This window comes from Rhinoderma darwinii, chromosome 1, assembly GCF_050947455.1.
Source record: "Rhinoderma darwinii isolate aRhiDar2 chromosome 1, aRhiDar2.hap1, whole genome shotgun sequence".
NCBI lineage: Eukaryota > Metazoa > Chordata > Amphibia > Anura > Rhinodermatidae > Rhinoderma > Rhinoderma darwinii.
The window spans coordinates 166,793,643-166,810,241 of NC_134687.1; the positions used below are offsets into that span (position 1 = coordinate 166,793,643).

The window sequence follows — 16,599 nt, forward strand, 5'->3', positions numbered from 1 at the left end:
CCTCATACAAAACAATGGAGTATGCAATGGTGATCTGTATGAATGCATTTCTTCCTCCATTATCTTATACAGTGCAGTAACTATCAAAGAAATGCCGGTTTTTACTCATTTCTAATCTTGAATGATGTTCCTTTAGCTAAAAATAATTCATATGTTATAAATCTCAGCAATAGAAACATCATCAGACATGATAGGAAAATGTGTTATGAAATGCCTTGACTTTTTAGATTAATTGTAGGACTCCGGGATTAGTTTCTGTTTTCATGAAAACCTCATAACTTCTCATTGTTAATTTATAACATTGATCACATTAGTATATTGAATATGTATAGAGGGCTTAAAGAGGCTCTGTCACCACATTATAAGTGCCCTATCTCCTACATAAGGAGATCGGCGCTATAATGTAGGTGACAGCAGTGCTTTTTATTTTTAAAAAAAATATCTATTTTTACCACTTTATTAGTGATTTTAGATTTATGCTAATGAGTTGCTTAATGCCCAAGTGGGCGTATTTTTACTTTAGACCAAGTGGGCGTTGTACAGAGGAGTGTATGACGCTGACCAATCAGCGTCATGCACTCCTCTCCATTCATTTACTCAGCGCATAGGGATCCTGCTAGATCCTTATGTGCTGTCTTATACTAACACATTAACAATACAAGTGTTTAGACAGTGAATAGACATTCCACGGGATGTCTATTCACAATCTCTGCACTTCGTTACTCTGTCTGTGGTAGTTACAGCAGAGGAAGCGTGATCTCGCGAGATCTCGCTGTAAATGACAGGTTACAACGAGATCACGCTTCCTCTGATGTAACTACCATAGAAACAGTAACGAAGTGCAGAGATTGTGAATAGACATACCGTGGAATGTCTATTCACTGTCTAAACACTTGTATTGTTAATGTGTTAGTATAAGACAGCACATAAGGATCTAGCAGGATCCCTATGCGCTGAGTAAATGAATGGAGAGGAGTGCATGACGCTGATTGGTCAGCGTCATACACTTCTCTGTACAACGCCCACTTGGTCTAAAGTAAAAATACGCCCACTTGAGCATTAAGAAACTAATTAGCATAAATCTAAAATCACTAATAAAGTGGTAAAAATTGATTGTTTTTTTTTAAATAAAAAGCACTGCTGTCACCTACATTATAGCGCCCATCTCCTTATGTAGGAGATAGGCCACTTATAATGTGGTGAGAGAGCCTCTTTAATTTTGGTTCACTTGTGTAGCTTCAGGATTCATACAACAGTCTTTCACCAACCAATCCTTGTCTATAAAGCAAGACGACAATACATCTTAAAAATCTCAGTAATGGTGTATTGCACATGGAACAAATACACCAGCAACAATGGAACATACAACTGTATATAGTACAATGTTGCTACATAATATAACACGGCACTGCCAGTGTACATGGTCCATAACACATTATAATTACTGTCTGCTTTAGTACACCAGAAATTTTCTTGTGATAACTCCTGCTTTTAAGAATTGTTCAGGGATGGAAGACAACCAGAATACTGTTGTTTCCGATGGCTAGTGTTCTTCTTGTCCTTATTTTTCTTAGATTTCTTGCTCGAGTTTTTCTGTTTTTTACTTTCCTTGTACCAAGGACCCCACACTCCTCCATTTAGTTTAGGATTGCTTCTTGGATCCTTTGGAGGATATCTCACTGGGACTGCAGATTTGTTAAACTGTGCAAGTTTCCTAAGCAGCTGCTTTACAACATCTGGGTACCTTTTAGACAAATCAACTCTTTCATATGGGTCGGCTGTTATGTTAAAAAGCCACAAAGATTTTCCATTTGTGAGAGACACCCGCTCATTGTGCCAGCGACTAAGTCCAATGTTGCTAAAACTTTGAGGAGGCACCCAATCTCCATACCCAGGGTTTCCTGTAAGCAGTTTCCACTGGTTTACTCTAATTGCAGATTGAATAGCAGTATTCCAAATGCCAAAACCGGCAGTCCAGGATCCATTTCTTGCCTTAGTATACATAGGATCTATATTATGTAGAATGTCGACTCTTGGAGAACGTTTTCCTTCACTTATTGTTTCCCATATGTCATAGCCATCTAGTTTCATGTCCTCCTCTATTTCACCACCAGCCAAAGTAACAATTGTTGGAAACCAGTCTGTTATGTGGATTAGTTCATTACAGATGTAGCCCTTGACTTTTAAATATGGGCTATGAACAAAGCCAACTGCACGTATACCACCTTCCCAATATGTACCTTTGCTTCCCCGGAGAGGCCAGTTGTTACCTCCTGCCATTGGTTGTCCACCATTGTCTGAGGAATAAATAATGACACTATTTTCATAAAAGCCATATTTCTGTAACGCGATGGTAATGTTGTTAACTGCTTCATCTAAGCATGACAGCATAGCGGCATATCTCCGCCTGTCAACATTTGTAATTGACTTATAATTTTCTAAATAATTTCCAGGAGCTTGTAAAGGAGAGTGCACTGCTTGGTAAGCAATATAAAGGAATATAGGCTTCTTGGAATTGTGGCTGGCCAAAATGTTTTGCACTCTTTGAGTGTACATCTGTGTAGAATAAACACCACGGTCATGATCCCATGCTGCATTATCATTTTCATACAAGTCATATCCACATGTTCCAGGGCTGTCACATTTATAATGGTTATAGTAATCACCACTTCCCAAAAGTGATCCGAAGAAAGAATCAAACCCTCTGTGTGTTGGCATGCATTCCTTGCGATAAAATCCTAGGTGCCATTTTCCAACCATGTGTGTCGCATAGCCAATGCTCTTTAGTTTCTGTGGTAATGTCAAATTGTTCAGTGGCAAACAGTTTGGCTGGGATGGTCGTATTATAGAGTGCTGAAGACCTGTGTGTATCTGGTACCTAAAAGAAAGAGACATTTTATAATGTTACATTTATATTATAATATATTACATTACATAGAATAGCCTATCTATCTATCTATCTATCTATCTATCTATCTATCTATCTATCTATCTATCTATCTATCTATCTATCTATCTATCTATCTATCTATCTATCTATCTATCTGTAAATAAAAATATTGGTCTATATCTAAAAAATCTATATGAATGTTATTTATTTATATATTTTTTTATCTACAGTAGTCCTTTGAATGATACGTCCCTTGCCACCCTAAATACAAGTGTGAAAAGAGAAGTAAAATAGCTACTGGAACGAGCATGTGGGTAGCACTAGCCCGAGCAGTTATTTTACTTGTGTCTTTGCGCTCATTCACACCAAGAGTAGATCCAGTAGACTACAACAGCTGGTTAACTGGTGGACGCAGCACCCTGTATGGATTATTCTACATGCTACTAATGCTTTTCTGAGAACCTTGTGTATCCCACATATATCCTCACTTTGTCCAGTGGTACTATCCAATGAAGCACTTTGCTCTTTTTTTGCCCTCTAGCTGCTGTACCTTATATACAAGACACTCTTAAAATGAAAGGGACCTGGAGGTCTATAACAGGAGTTCAAAAAGTCTTAGACATGTTTGTTCTTAAAATCCCACAGGAAACAATTCATTTCCACAGCTGGGAGTCATTTTGCTAACAGTGTTCTCAGTCATCAAACCCATAAACTCAAAAGCATATGGTCTTGGTACTTTATCTACTGTTCCACATGTGTTGACCTTTTATCTTTCGGGTGGTAAGAGGTCATATGGTTTAAACATCTCAAGGGCCTACACATCTAGGAAGAATTCAGACCCTCAAGATTGACCTCTCGCAGAAAAACAATCAAATATGTGTAAATATTGAAAGAATCAAACTGGTAACATGGTTATTATATTTTACCAACATATTGCATATTATTATTGTTGCCTTTTCATGTGACCCAAACATCACCTCTGTATGTATCTCTGTATGTATAACTTTAGGGTTAGGTAAACATATATTTCATACTGTATATTTCAAATCATTCCATAAAGGTTAGACTCATAATTTTATTCTTCCCATAAACTAATTTAAAAGAAAATATGGACATGAATAAATATGAATAAAAACCATGCACCTTGTATTTCACTCCCTTCACATATTCACTTACCTTCCTCTTGTCTATAAACATTTAAGTTAATAAATTAACTGGACCTTTTTGACATTGGGTAACTACTTTTATCTACTACAAAAAGAACGACAACAGCAGGGTGCACCTAGTGGTCATATACGACCACCAAATGAACATCTTGAAGAAAATCACTGTTGATCTCTAACCCGTATTTCACAAAGCCAATAACCTAAAGGAAATATTCCCAGATTTACCTCTCCTTGCATACAAACAGCTGCCAAACCTAAGGAATCTCCTGGTCAGAAGTGCCCTGACACTTTTTCTTGCAACAGTAGAAAATGCAAGACCCATACCAACATCTTGTCATCAAACACCATCCACATACCAAACACGCAGCAGAACTATAAAATCACTGCACGTTCTCATGTACATCCCCTAATGTAATGTACAAGGTGCATCAGTAAATAAATCTACATTAGAGAAATAAAATAAAAGCTACAATCCAGAATAAATCTATAGTCATGCAATAAAACAGCAGCTGAATAGACCCGTGGGAAAACACTTCTCTGGACCAGACCACAGTATGGCAGATTTAAAAGTCCTAATACTGAAGGGTCAATTTAAGAACGACAAAAAGAAAAAATTGTGAATTTAAGCTGATGATAACATTCTAGTCACTGACACAAGGTCTCAATCTAAGGCCCCATGCACACGAACGTAAAAACGCCCGTAATTACGGGCCCATAGACTTCTATTGGCCACGGGTACCTTCCCGTATGCTTACGGGAAAGTGCCCCTGCCGTTGAAAAATACAGAACATGTCCTATTTCAGGCCGTAATAACGGCACGGGCAGGCCCATAGAAGTCTATGGGGCTCCCGTAATTACGGGTGACTACGTGTCTGCACCCGTAATTACGGGAGCGTTGCTAGGCGACGTCAGGGGATAGTCACTGTTCAGGGTGCTGAAAGAGTTAAATGATCGGCAGTAACTCTTTCTGCACCCTGGACAGTTACTACCAATCACAATATAGATCGACGTGTAAAAAAAATACTTACCCAGAACTCCCTGCTTCTTCCTCCAGTCCGGCCTCCCGGGATGACGTTTCAGCCCATGTGACCGCTGCTGCAAATCACAGGCTGCAGCGGTCACATGGACTGGTCATCCAGGGAGGTCGGGCTGGATGTCGAAAGAGGGACGCGTCACCAAGTCAACGGCCAGGTAAGTATGAATTTCTTTTACTTTTACTACGGAAAGGGCTGGCCCTTCTCTCTATCCTGCACTGATAGAGAGAAGGGCTGCCGATTAGTGCAGTGCAATTTTGCAGCGAAAACGCGCCTGTAAATACGGGTGGAATACTGGTGACACCGGACCCGTATTTACGGGCACGGGTCCGTAAATACTGGTGCAATACGGGTCAAATACGTGTGACCAAGGACCCGTATTTACGCCAGTATTTACGGGAGGAAAAAAATAAGTTCGTGTGCATGAGGCCTAACACCTGGATTTATGAGCCACTACATAGACACACGTCACACTCCCCAACAGACTGACTCCAGATCCCTTAACTCCTAACTCATTACCCCTATAACCTCAGTTTTTTTTGCCCCGGGTTTATCTTAAAGGCTATGTAAACCGTTTTTTATTAAAAATACGTTTTACTATTTGACATACAGCTTCTCTGTATTCTCTATACAGAGCAGCTGTATCGTTCTCTATGACCTGAATCCGTCAGTCCCACGGACCTGATGGGTTCAGTGTCAGCGGGTCCTGTCTGAATCTGACATGCAGGATCCAACTGTAATCTATCACATCTAAGTTATGAATAGAGAATACAGAGAAGCTAAATCCCACAAAGTAAAATTTATTTTTTAATAAAAACTATTTAGAAAGTTCCACAATTCACACTGACTAACATTTTTATAAAAAATAAATAAATAAATAATTGCCCTTCAAAGGTGTACAGAGCCTTTATGATGTAGAACCTCATGTACAAATTGTCTGTGTAACATCAGTGTTGTGCTCTTTTCTAAGTCATACATTTGTAAACCTGCCTGAAGAAGGAGTCTGTGTGCTCTGAAAGCTTGCAAACATAATTTTTCTTGTTAGGGTATGTGCACACACACTAATTACGTCCGTAATTGACGGACGTATTTCGGCCGCAAGTCCCGGACCGAACACAGTGCAAGGAGCCGGACTCCTAGCATCATACTTATGTACGACGCTAGGAGTCCCTGCCTTGCTGCAGGACAACTGTCCCGTAGTATAATCATGTTTACAGTACGGGACAGTTGTCCTGCAGCGAGGCAGGGACTTCTAGCATCGTACATAAGTATGATGCTAGGAGCCCGGCTCCTTGCACTGTGTTCGGTCCGGGACTTGCGGCCGAAATACGTCCGTCAATTACGGACGTAATTAGTGTGTGTGCACATACCCTTAGCCAATAAAGGTATCATACGTGTACCTATAATATGTTTGTCTTCTTTGTCACAAAGGTATTTAACATTGAACAATCTACTCTGATAAAAGCGTGTGGCAAGAAGCCTTTCATAAATATTTTCAGCCACAATCTTCAAGGCTCAGTTATGTACCATTATGCGTTAATGATTAACCATTATTATTGCCAATTGCACCAAACAGGGGCTTTATCCCCTTGATATTGAAATTATTTTAGGCCTTAAAGGGATTATGTGTGGACCGAAAAGTATTAGCAGTGTACTCACTGCAGTATGTGAGTACACTCGCTAATATACATTCCGGTCCCTATGTAATCGCTGTACTACTGCTACAGCGATTACATAGAGTACAGCGGGGCCGGTCACATGTAGGAAGACTGTGCCACTAGACTTCCGTCATCCGCCAGAGCTGTAAAAATCTATTAAAATCTCATAATCAGCGTGACGGTGGACCGATGTATATTAGCGAGTGTACTCACATACTGCAGTGAGTGCACTGCTAATACTTTTCGGTCCCGACATAACCCCCTTAATGACTGGACCATTTTTAGTTATTTTCTGAATGTTTTGGGTAAATGGCTAAACTTTTTTATAATTTTTTTTTCGGCTATTAAAGTGATTTTGTGCATTTTTAAGTTGAAAAGAAAAGTCTAGAAGAATAGTACCAAAAATGAATTTTTCAATCTCATACTAAATCTCCTGTTTCCCTTGTTGAACTATAGAGTTAAAGTATAAAATTCTGGCTGCCTGCAGATGCCACTACCAGGAGGATAGATTTATACAGCTGCCATAGAACTATTGTCTTAGTGGTAGCTTCATGTATTTTATCAACTAAAAGGATACCATTTGTGGAATTTTATCTATTAAATGTGCATTTTTGAACATTTTTTTTTAAATTTTGCAAATAGTCTGGATTAAAAATATACTACCATTTTGTGTTTTTCCATGGTTACAGAAACCCTGTGCATATTCTAATTCAGTAGTCTTTCTCCATTCTTGCATTGATCCTGAGTTACAGGTTTGTATTATGTTGAAAATATTCTTGATTAAAATAATACTACCATTTTGTGTATATAGCTACTATGCAGACCTATATTCACATGGTTACAGAAACCCTGTGTGTATTCTGATTTAGTAGTCTTGTGTTTCTCCATTCTTGCAGTAATTCCTGAGTTACAGGTCTGCATTATGTTCCAGATCTGCATTTACAGATCTGCTGGTTATTATTGGAAACAGTCGACAAGCTTGTTGACAGACAATTGTGAATACTGCTCTGGATATACAGTAATACAGGCTGTAACTCAGGATCAGTAAAAGACAAATAATGCAATGTATTTACAAAGTTATAATTCTGTATTCTAGAAATAAAATTATGTTTAAAGTTAAACATAAAATTTAAGTATGAGAAAAAAAAACAATTACTGGTCCCTTTACTTTTCATGCCCATTTTTTTTTAAAATGTCACTAAGAACTTGGCAAACTATACGCTGAAAATAAGATCTTAATCGCTTTTATGTTTTGGATGAAAAATATAAAACTCCTAATTTTCTGGACAATTAGGCAGCAATTATTAGTCATTTCCCACAGCGGAAACATTACAGACTAGTAATGCTATCAACAATGGAGCAATCAAGACCTTTATTATCATTTGTATAACCAAGTGTCGTTTGCTGATTTTTTCAGTATTGTATATAAACATTCCAGTTTTGGGTGGCCGTAACTGTAGAAACTCTCACGACCCAGTATTGCTTTGCAACATAAATAATGCCACCTAGATATGTACGTACACACTGTGTATATATATATATATATATATATATATATATATACACACACACTACCGTTCAAAAGTTTGGGGTCACCCAGACAATTTTGTGTTCTCCATGAAAACTCACACTTATATTTATCAAATGAGTTGCAAAATGACTAGAAAATATAGTCAAGACATTGACAAGGTTAGAAATAATGATTTTTATTTTAAATAATAATTTTCTCCTTCAAACTTTGCTTTCGTCAAAGAATGCTCCATTTGCAGCAATTACAGCATTGCAGACCTTTGGCAGTCTAGCTGTTAATTTGCTGAGGTAATCGGGAGAAATTTCACCCCATGCTTCCAGAAGCCCCTCCCACAAGTTGGATTGGCTTGATGGGCACTTCTTGCGTACCATACGGTCAAGCTGCTCCGACAACAGCTCTATGGGGTTGAGATCTGGTGACTGCGCTGGCCACTCCATTACAGATAGAATACCAGCTGCCTGCTTCTTCCCTAAATAGTTCTTGCATAATTTGGAGGTGTGCTTTGGGTCATTGTCCTGTTGTAGGATGAAATTGGCTTCAATCAAGCGCTGTCCACAGGGTATGGCATGGCGTTGCAAAATGGAGTGATAGCCTTCCTTATTCAAAATCCCTTTTACCTTGTACAAATCTCCCACTTTACCAGCACCAAAGCAACCCCAGACCATCACATTACCTTCACCATGCTTGACAGATGGTGTCAGGCACTCTTCCAGCATCTTTTCAGTTGTTCTGCGTCTCACAAATGTTCTTCTGTGTGATCCAAACATCTCAAACTTCGATTCGTCTGTCCATAACACTTTTTTTTCCAATCTTCCTCTGTCCAATGTCTGTGTGCATTTGCCCATATTGATATTTTCCTCTTATTAGCCCGTCTCGGATATGGCTTTTTCTTTGCCACTCTGCCCTGAAGGCCAGCATCCCGGAGTCGCCTCTTCACTGTAGACGTTGACACTGGCGTTTTTCAGGTACTATTTAATGAAGCTGCCAGTTGAGGACCTGTAAGGCGTCTATTTCTCAAACTGAAGAATCTAATGTACTTGTCTTGTTGCTCAGTTGTGCAGTGGGGCCTCACACTTCTCTTTCTACTCTGGTTAGAGCCTGTTTGTGCTGTCCTCTGAAGGGAGTAGTGCACACCGTTGTAGGAAATCTCCAGTTTCTTGGCAATTTCTCGCATGGAATAGCCTTCATTTCTAAGAACAAGAATAGACTGTCGAGTTTCACATGAAAGCTCTCTTTTTCTAGCCATTTTGAGAGTTTAATCGAACCCACAAATGTAATGCTCCAGATTCTCAACTAGCTCAAAGGAAGGTCAGTTTTGTAGCTCCTCTAAACAGCAAAACTGTTTACAGCGGTGCTAACATAATTGCACAAGGGTTTTCAAGTGTTTTCTAATCATCCATTAGCCTTCTAACACAGTTAGCAAACACAATGTACCATTAGAACATTGGAGTGATGGTTGCTGGAAATGGGCCTCTATACACCTATGTAGATATTGCATTAAAAACCAGACGTTTGAAGCTAGAATAGTCATTTAGCACATTAACAATGTATAGAGTGTATTTCTGATTAATTTAATGTTATCTTCATTGAAAAAAACTGTGACCCTAAACTTTTGAACGGTAGTGTATGTAGTGCAGTGTATTAGAATAGCGATCAGGGCTTCAGGCCTTTAAGTCCTCTAGTGGGACAAACAAAGTTTAAAAAAGTTAATAAAAATGTTGTAAAGAAATCAAAGTTTCAAGTTCTAAAATCCAAAATAACTTTTTTTTTTTTTTACCTGTAATAAGTTTTTTATTATTGGAAAAAAAAATTATATACATAATTGGTATTGCCGCGTTCGTAATGTCCCAAGCGTTAAAACTATTATGTAATTTATCCTGCATGGTGAATGGTGTAAAAAAATAAAAATAAATGAAAAGCACCGCCAGAATCGCTGTTTATAGGTCCCATCTCCTCCCAAAAAACGGAATAAAGTGATCAAAAGTCACGTTAACAACAAAATAGTACCAATAAAAATGACAGCACGTCCAGCAAAAAAAATAAAAATCCCCGACACAGCTTTGTCCACACAAAAATGAAAAAGTTATGGGTCTTAAAATATGGCGACACCGATAACAAATTATTTATTTTTTAAGTGATTGATTTTATTGTGCGAAAGCTGTAATACATGAAAAAATACTAAAAGTGAATGCCTCAAAAAAACAAAAAAAACAAACGATTCTAGAATTGCTTGTTTTTGGTTATTTCCTCTTCCAAAAAATGTAATAAAAAGTGATCAAAAAGTCGTATGTGTCCTAAAATGGTACCAATAAAATCTACAGCCTGTCTTCCAAAAAAACAAGCTCTCACACAGCACCATTAACTGAAAAATAAAAAAGTTATGGCACTAGTAATGCGGTGATGAAAAAACATCCCGATGTGCAGGCTGGAGTGGAACATTGCTTCAGTTTCGGGACCCTAGTATTTAGGAAGGGACACCTGCTGGAAGCGTGGGCGTTTGTATTATACCAGGGCAACACTTTCCCAGGAAAATTTCCCAAAAGGTGCAGAGTGTTACAAAAGGGGGATATGAAACTACACCATTTATCAGTGCGACACTGCCCTGCGCTTAACTGATTGCTTCACAGCGTACCACACATCTATGAATAGTTTTATTTGCCCCATTATTATACCCTCTTATTATGCCCTGATGTACTCCGCACAGATTACATATGCCCTCACATTATAAACTGAAATGCCAGTAAAATTCCAAACAAAACTACTACCAAGCAAAATCCACACTCCAAATGGCGGTCCTTCCCTTCTAAGCCCTACTGTGTGGCCAAACAGCAGTTCGTCCACATGTATGGCATTGTCATACCCAGGGGAACCTGCTTAACAATTTATTGGGTAAGATTCTCCAGTGGTAAAAGTTGGCCACAACCTATTGAGTGGTGAAATGGCATATCGGTGGAAAAATTACAATTTTCACTTTGCATCATCCACTGCGTATTAAAGGGGTTATCTGGGGACCAAAAATTGCATTGCAATAATATATTTATGTGAAGCTAAGTAACTTGCTAATATACTTTAATAAAAAATTCTGTGCTAAATGGTGCCTCATGAATTATTCAGGATGTGCTGGAGCTTTTCTAATAGTGATGACGCTCCAACATGGCCCCACGTGACTGAGCTCTTGCAGAGCATAAGCTGATGCTCTGCTCGGGGATTCCAGTGATAGGAAACCCTTGAATTGACCAAATATGGACGTCGGGAGCAATGCTGGAGTCCCGAGCAAAGCGCTAGTTGATGCTCTGCTCGGGACTCAAGCAACAGGCAATGTGACAGCCCCTTGCGGTCATGTTCACGAACAGCACATGAAGCAAGATCTCAGTCATGTGGGGCCGTGTCGGAGCGTCATCACTTTTAGAAAGCTCCAGCACTTCCTGAATAATTCAAGAGGTTTGAACTGCGCCATTTAGCACAGAATTTTTAATTAAAGTATATTCGTAAGTTACTTAGTTTCACATAAATATATTATTGCAATTCAATTTTTGGTCCCCCGGATAACCCCTTTATTTCTGAAAAACACCTGTGGGGTCTAAATGCTCACTTCGCCCCTTGATAAATGCCCTTAGGGTTTCTAAAATCGGGTCACTTCTTCTTTTTTTTTTAATTGGTACATATGGGGTTTTTCAAATGTGACATGGCGTCCACAAACCATTCCAGCAAAATCTACGCTCCAAAAATAAAATACCACTCCCATATGTCCAAACATCCGTATATAACCACATATGGGATATTACCATACTTGGGAGACATTGCTTTACAAATGTTGGGGGGGGGGGGGGGCGCTATTCCTTGTGAATAGACAAACAACATATTATTTGAAAAAAATAACATTTTTCATTTTCACATCTTCGTTCTAATGAAGTCTCTATTCACACGACAGGGTCCGAGTGTTGGCCGATAAAAACTGCCGTTTTGCATCCGTTCCGATGATATTCCGGGCCGTGTTGCAATTTTTTACGGCCGATTTTGACCCGTTCTGCATTTGGTTTTTTTCCCTGTCCGTTTTAAAATCGGATGAATTTCATTTGTACATTTTTTGCCACACACTTCCCTCTGTATATACTGCCGCACAGCCCCCCGTAGGTAGTTCTATACAGCACCCCACCCATAGATGGCACCCCCCCTTACCTGTCTGTAGATAGCGCCACCGTTCCAGGAGAAGTCCCTGACTTCACAGTCCATATATGGACAGTGAAGTCAGGGACTTCTCCTGGATTTGAGACACCGGCCACAGGGTCGGGGATTCCGCTTCAGAAGTGCCTGACGTCACTGTGTCCATATATGGTTTCCCGGGCCGTCAAAAAATCGGTCGTGTGAATATCTCCATTAGGGGTCTATTGTTCCCACTGCGGCCGTGTGACGGACGTTTTATGAACGGCCGGGAAACCCTGTCGCGTGAATAAGGTCTAATTCAGCAAAAAACCTTTTAGGGTCAAAATTCTCACTATACCCTTAGATGATTCCTCAGGAGTGTAGTTTCCCAAATGGAATCACCTTTGGGGTGTTTTCACTGTACTAGTATTACATGGGCTCAGCAAATGCGGCATGCCGCCCAGAAACCATTCCAAAAGCCAAATGGCCCTCCTTCCCTTCTGGGCCCTATTGTCTGTCCAAACAGCAGTTTATGACTGCATAAGGGGTATTGCCATACTCGGGAGAAATTGCTTTACAAATGTTGTGGGGCTTTTTCTTTTAGTTCTTGTGGTAATTTAAAAAAAATTTGTTAAGCCTACATTTTATTGGAAAAAAATTTAGATTTTCATTTTCACGCCCTATTTCCAATAATTTCTGCATTAATCTGTGGGGTCAAAATGCTCACGGAGGGGTGTAGTTCCCCAAATGGGGTCATTTGTGAGGGTTTCCAGTGTCTTGGCCCCTCAGGGGTTTTGCAAATGCGACATGGCCTCCACAAACCATTCCAGCAACATTTGAGCTCCAAAATTCAAATGGTGCTCCTTCCCTTCTGAGCCCTGCTGTATGTCCAAACAACCATTTATGACCACATATGGTGTATTGCTGTACACGAGAGAAATTGTTTTACACATGTAGGGGTGCTTTTTCTCCTTTAGTCCTTGTGGAAATGAGAAAATATTAAGTTTTATTGGGAGAATAAAAAAAATCCCATTTTCACAGCCTAATTCTAATAAAATCTATGAAACACCTGTGGGGTCAAAATGCTCACTACACACCTAGATACATTCCTTGTGGGTGTAGTTTCCAAAATGGGGCATTTTTTAGGGTGTTTCCTTTGTTTTGGTACGACAACACCTCAACAAACCTGACATGGTGCCTAAAATATAATCTAATAAAAAGAAGGCCCTAAAATCTACTAGGTGCTCCGTTGTGTCGAAGGCCGGTGCTTCACTCAATTAGCACACTAGGGCCACATTTGAGATATTTCTAAAAAGTACATTATCTGGGTAATTAATTTTTAGCTATATTTCTCTGGTAAAATCTTGTTACTAAAAAAAAATTGTATTTAAAATGAATTTCTTAAAAAAATTTTTTTTTGTAAATCTCACTTTTAGGCTGGATTTACACGAGCGTGTGCGTTTTTCGCGCGCAAAAGGCACTTAACAGCTCCGTGTGTCATCACCATATGATGCGCGGCTGCGTGATTTTCACGCAGCCGCTATCATTGACACTCTATGTTTGTAAACAGAAAAGAACGTGGTGCTTTTCTGATTCCATTCATACTTTTTACTGCTGTTGCGCGAATCACGCTCGTCCCACAGAAGTGCTTCCGTGTGGTGCACATGATTTTCACTTTGACTTCAATGGGTGTGTGATGCGCGATTCAGAAGTGTCAGGATTCTGAGTACACATGACGTCCAGGCTGGATGGTCATGTGTATTCATTATCAGGACACTGTAGTAATGTTAGGGCTTGTGTATGAGGCTGCACATAGCGATATATCTATATCGCTAGTGCAGTGTAAATGAATGGAGAGGAGTGCATGATGCCGATTGGTCAGCATCATACACTCCCCTGTACTTGGTCGAAAGTAAAAATACGCCCACTTGGGCATTAGGGTATGTTCACACGCTGAGAGGCAGTTACGTGTGAAAAGACAGACTGTTAACAGCTGCCTCGTTTCACACGTAAATGCTCCTCCTCGTAATTTGCGAGCCGTCTGAGACGCTCGTAAACCTTGAGCCATGCTTCATTGATTTCAATGAAGAACGGCTCAAATTACGTGGCAAAGAAGTGCCCTGCACTTCTTTGCCGAGGCAGTAAATTTACGAGTCGTCGTTTGACAGCTGTCAAACGACGACGCGTAAATTACAGGTCGTCTGCACAGTACGTCGGCAAACCCATTCAAATGAATGGGCAGATGTTTGCCGACGTATTGCAGCCCTATTTTCAGACGTAAAACGAGGCATAATACGCCTCGTATACGTCTGAAATTTGGCCGTGTGAACATACCCTTAAGAAAGCTCATTAGCATAAACTAAAATCGCTCCTAACGTTGTGAAAAAAGATCGTTTTTTTTAAGTAAAAATCATTACTGTCACCTACATTACAGTGCCCATCTCCTTATGTAGGAGATAGGGCACTTATAATGTGGTGACAGTCTCTTTAAGAACTGAACTGGTCCCTGATAAAATAGCCTATTGAAAATGTGAGAAATTTATGCTACATTTATAAGCCGTGTAACGTCCTAGAAAAATAAAAGGTTGATCTAAAAATGATGCAAACATAAAGTAGACCTATGGGAAATGTTAATTAGTAACTATTTTGTGTGGTATTACTATCTGGCTTACAAGCAGATGCAATTAAATGTATAAAAATGCACATTTTTTAAATTTTTCGCTATATTTTGGTGTTTTTCACAATTAAATACTAAATGTATCGACCAAATTTTACCACTACCATAATGTCCAATGTGTCACAAGAAAACAGTCTCCGAATCGCTTGGATAGGTAAAAATATTCCAAAGTTATTACCACATAAAGTGACATATGTAAAATAAGATTTGAAAGATGAGGCTGTCAGGAAGGTCAAAACTGGCTGCAGCGGGAAGAGGTTAAGGTACTTTTATTTTGGCCGGTGCAGCAAGCGCCGATCAATGAGACAGCTCGTTGATCGGCGCTCGTTTGCTCCTTTCACAGGGGGCTAGCATAGGGACAAGCACTCGTTACTCCGATCGCTCGACCCCATACATTTCTATCATGTCGGCAGCACGTCTCCCTGTTTACGACCACGATAATATTTGGAGCATTTAAAACGATACGATCAGCTGATCAACGAGTGTTTGCTCATTCATCTGCTGATCACTGCCCTGTTTACACAGGGCAATTATCGGGAACGAGCGTTCTGTGAACGTTCGTTTGCCCGATAATTGGCCAGTGTAAAAGGGCCTTTACTTAGTAATGCCATACTGCTGGAATGTAAACATTGACGCTGCAACGCCAATGCTACGGTGGTATCCAGCTGGTCTGAGAATTTAACAGGTTGAGGAATCCTGTGGATAGGTAAGAAATGTATTGAATGGGAAAACTTTTTATATGCCATTTGCGACGCAAAATGTAGAATTGGCCATATAATTAGGCCAGTACTTAATTTGTTTTCTTTACTTGCATATATTGACATGTTTCTATTCAGTTGTGGAGGCCATTCATGCAAAAGCAACAACCGGAAGTGCAGTTAGGCAAGGATCACACACTGTTTTGATGCAGTTTTTGGCCCAGTTTTTTGAGCCAAAGCCAGGAGTGGAGACACAAGAAAGGAGATATATATGTCAGTCCTTTCTTTATACCTTTCTTTCCGTTTGGCTCAAACTGCATCAAAACTGTGTGTGTGATCCTGGCTTTATATTGGTTGTCACCTTTGAATTAGCGTCTTGGTAAATTGTCCCTTTTATATTGGTGGAACATGCTGAGAAAATGATTATTAGTGCTCAATAGTTGGGAAGCAAATTCAAAGCTGACAACCAATATGGTGACACTTTTTGTTGCCACGCTTTCATAAATGTGTTCTGCAAAATCTCGAAGAATTACATAATTGTCAAACTTTGGCTATTACTCTAAGGGTCCTTCTTACATGTGAAGTTAAATTGGTAAATTAGCGTCATTTGACATGATAGCGTGTCATAAAGTTTGAAAGACATGCGTTTATAAATTTTCGTAACTTCAATCGCTTTTGAGATTCTTTCCTCCTGTCTCCTCTGCTAATGACTAGCAGATGCCTGTTTACACGAGGGGATATAATGCTGACAAACGACAACTTTTAGGCTATCATAAAAGATTAGATCAATGACAAGCGAGCA

The 16,599-nt window shown here is 39.5% G+C and overlaps 1 protein-coding gene across 1 annotated transcript in view; it reads right to left on the reverse strand.

The window, feature by feature from the left end:
- Window positions 1-1,310: 1,310 nt before the first annotated feature.
- The window catches only part of ARSJ (arylsulfatase family member J), a 116,490-nt gene continuing 101,201 nt past the window's right edge, over window positions 1,311-16,599 (reverse strand). The window contains exon 2 of the mRNA XM_075849742.1: window positions 1,311-2,878. Coding sequence (XP_075705857.1) covers window positions 1,492-2,878 — 1,387 coding nt within the window. The 3' untranslated portion in view covers window positions 1,311-1,491. The remainder of the gene's footprint in view (window positions 2,879-16,599) is intronic.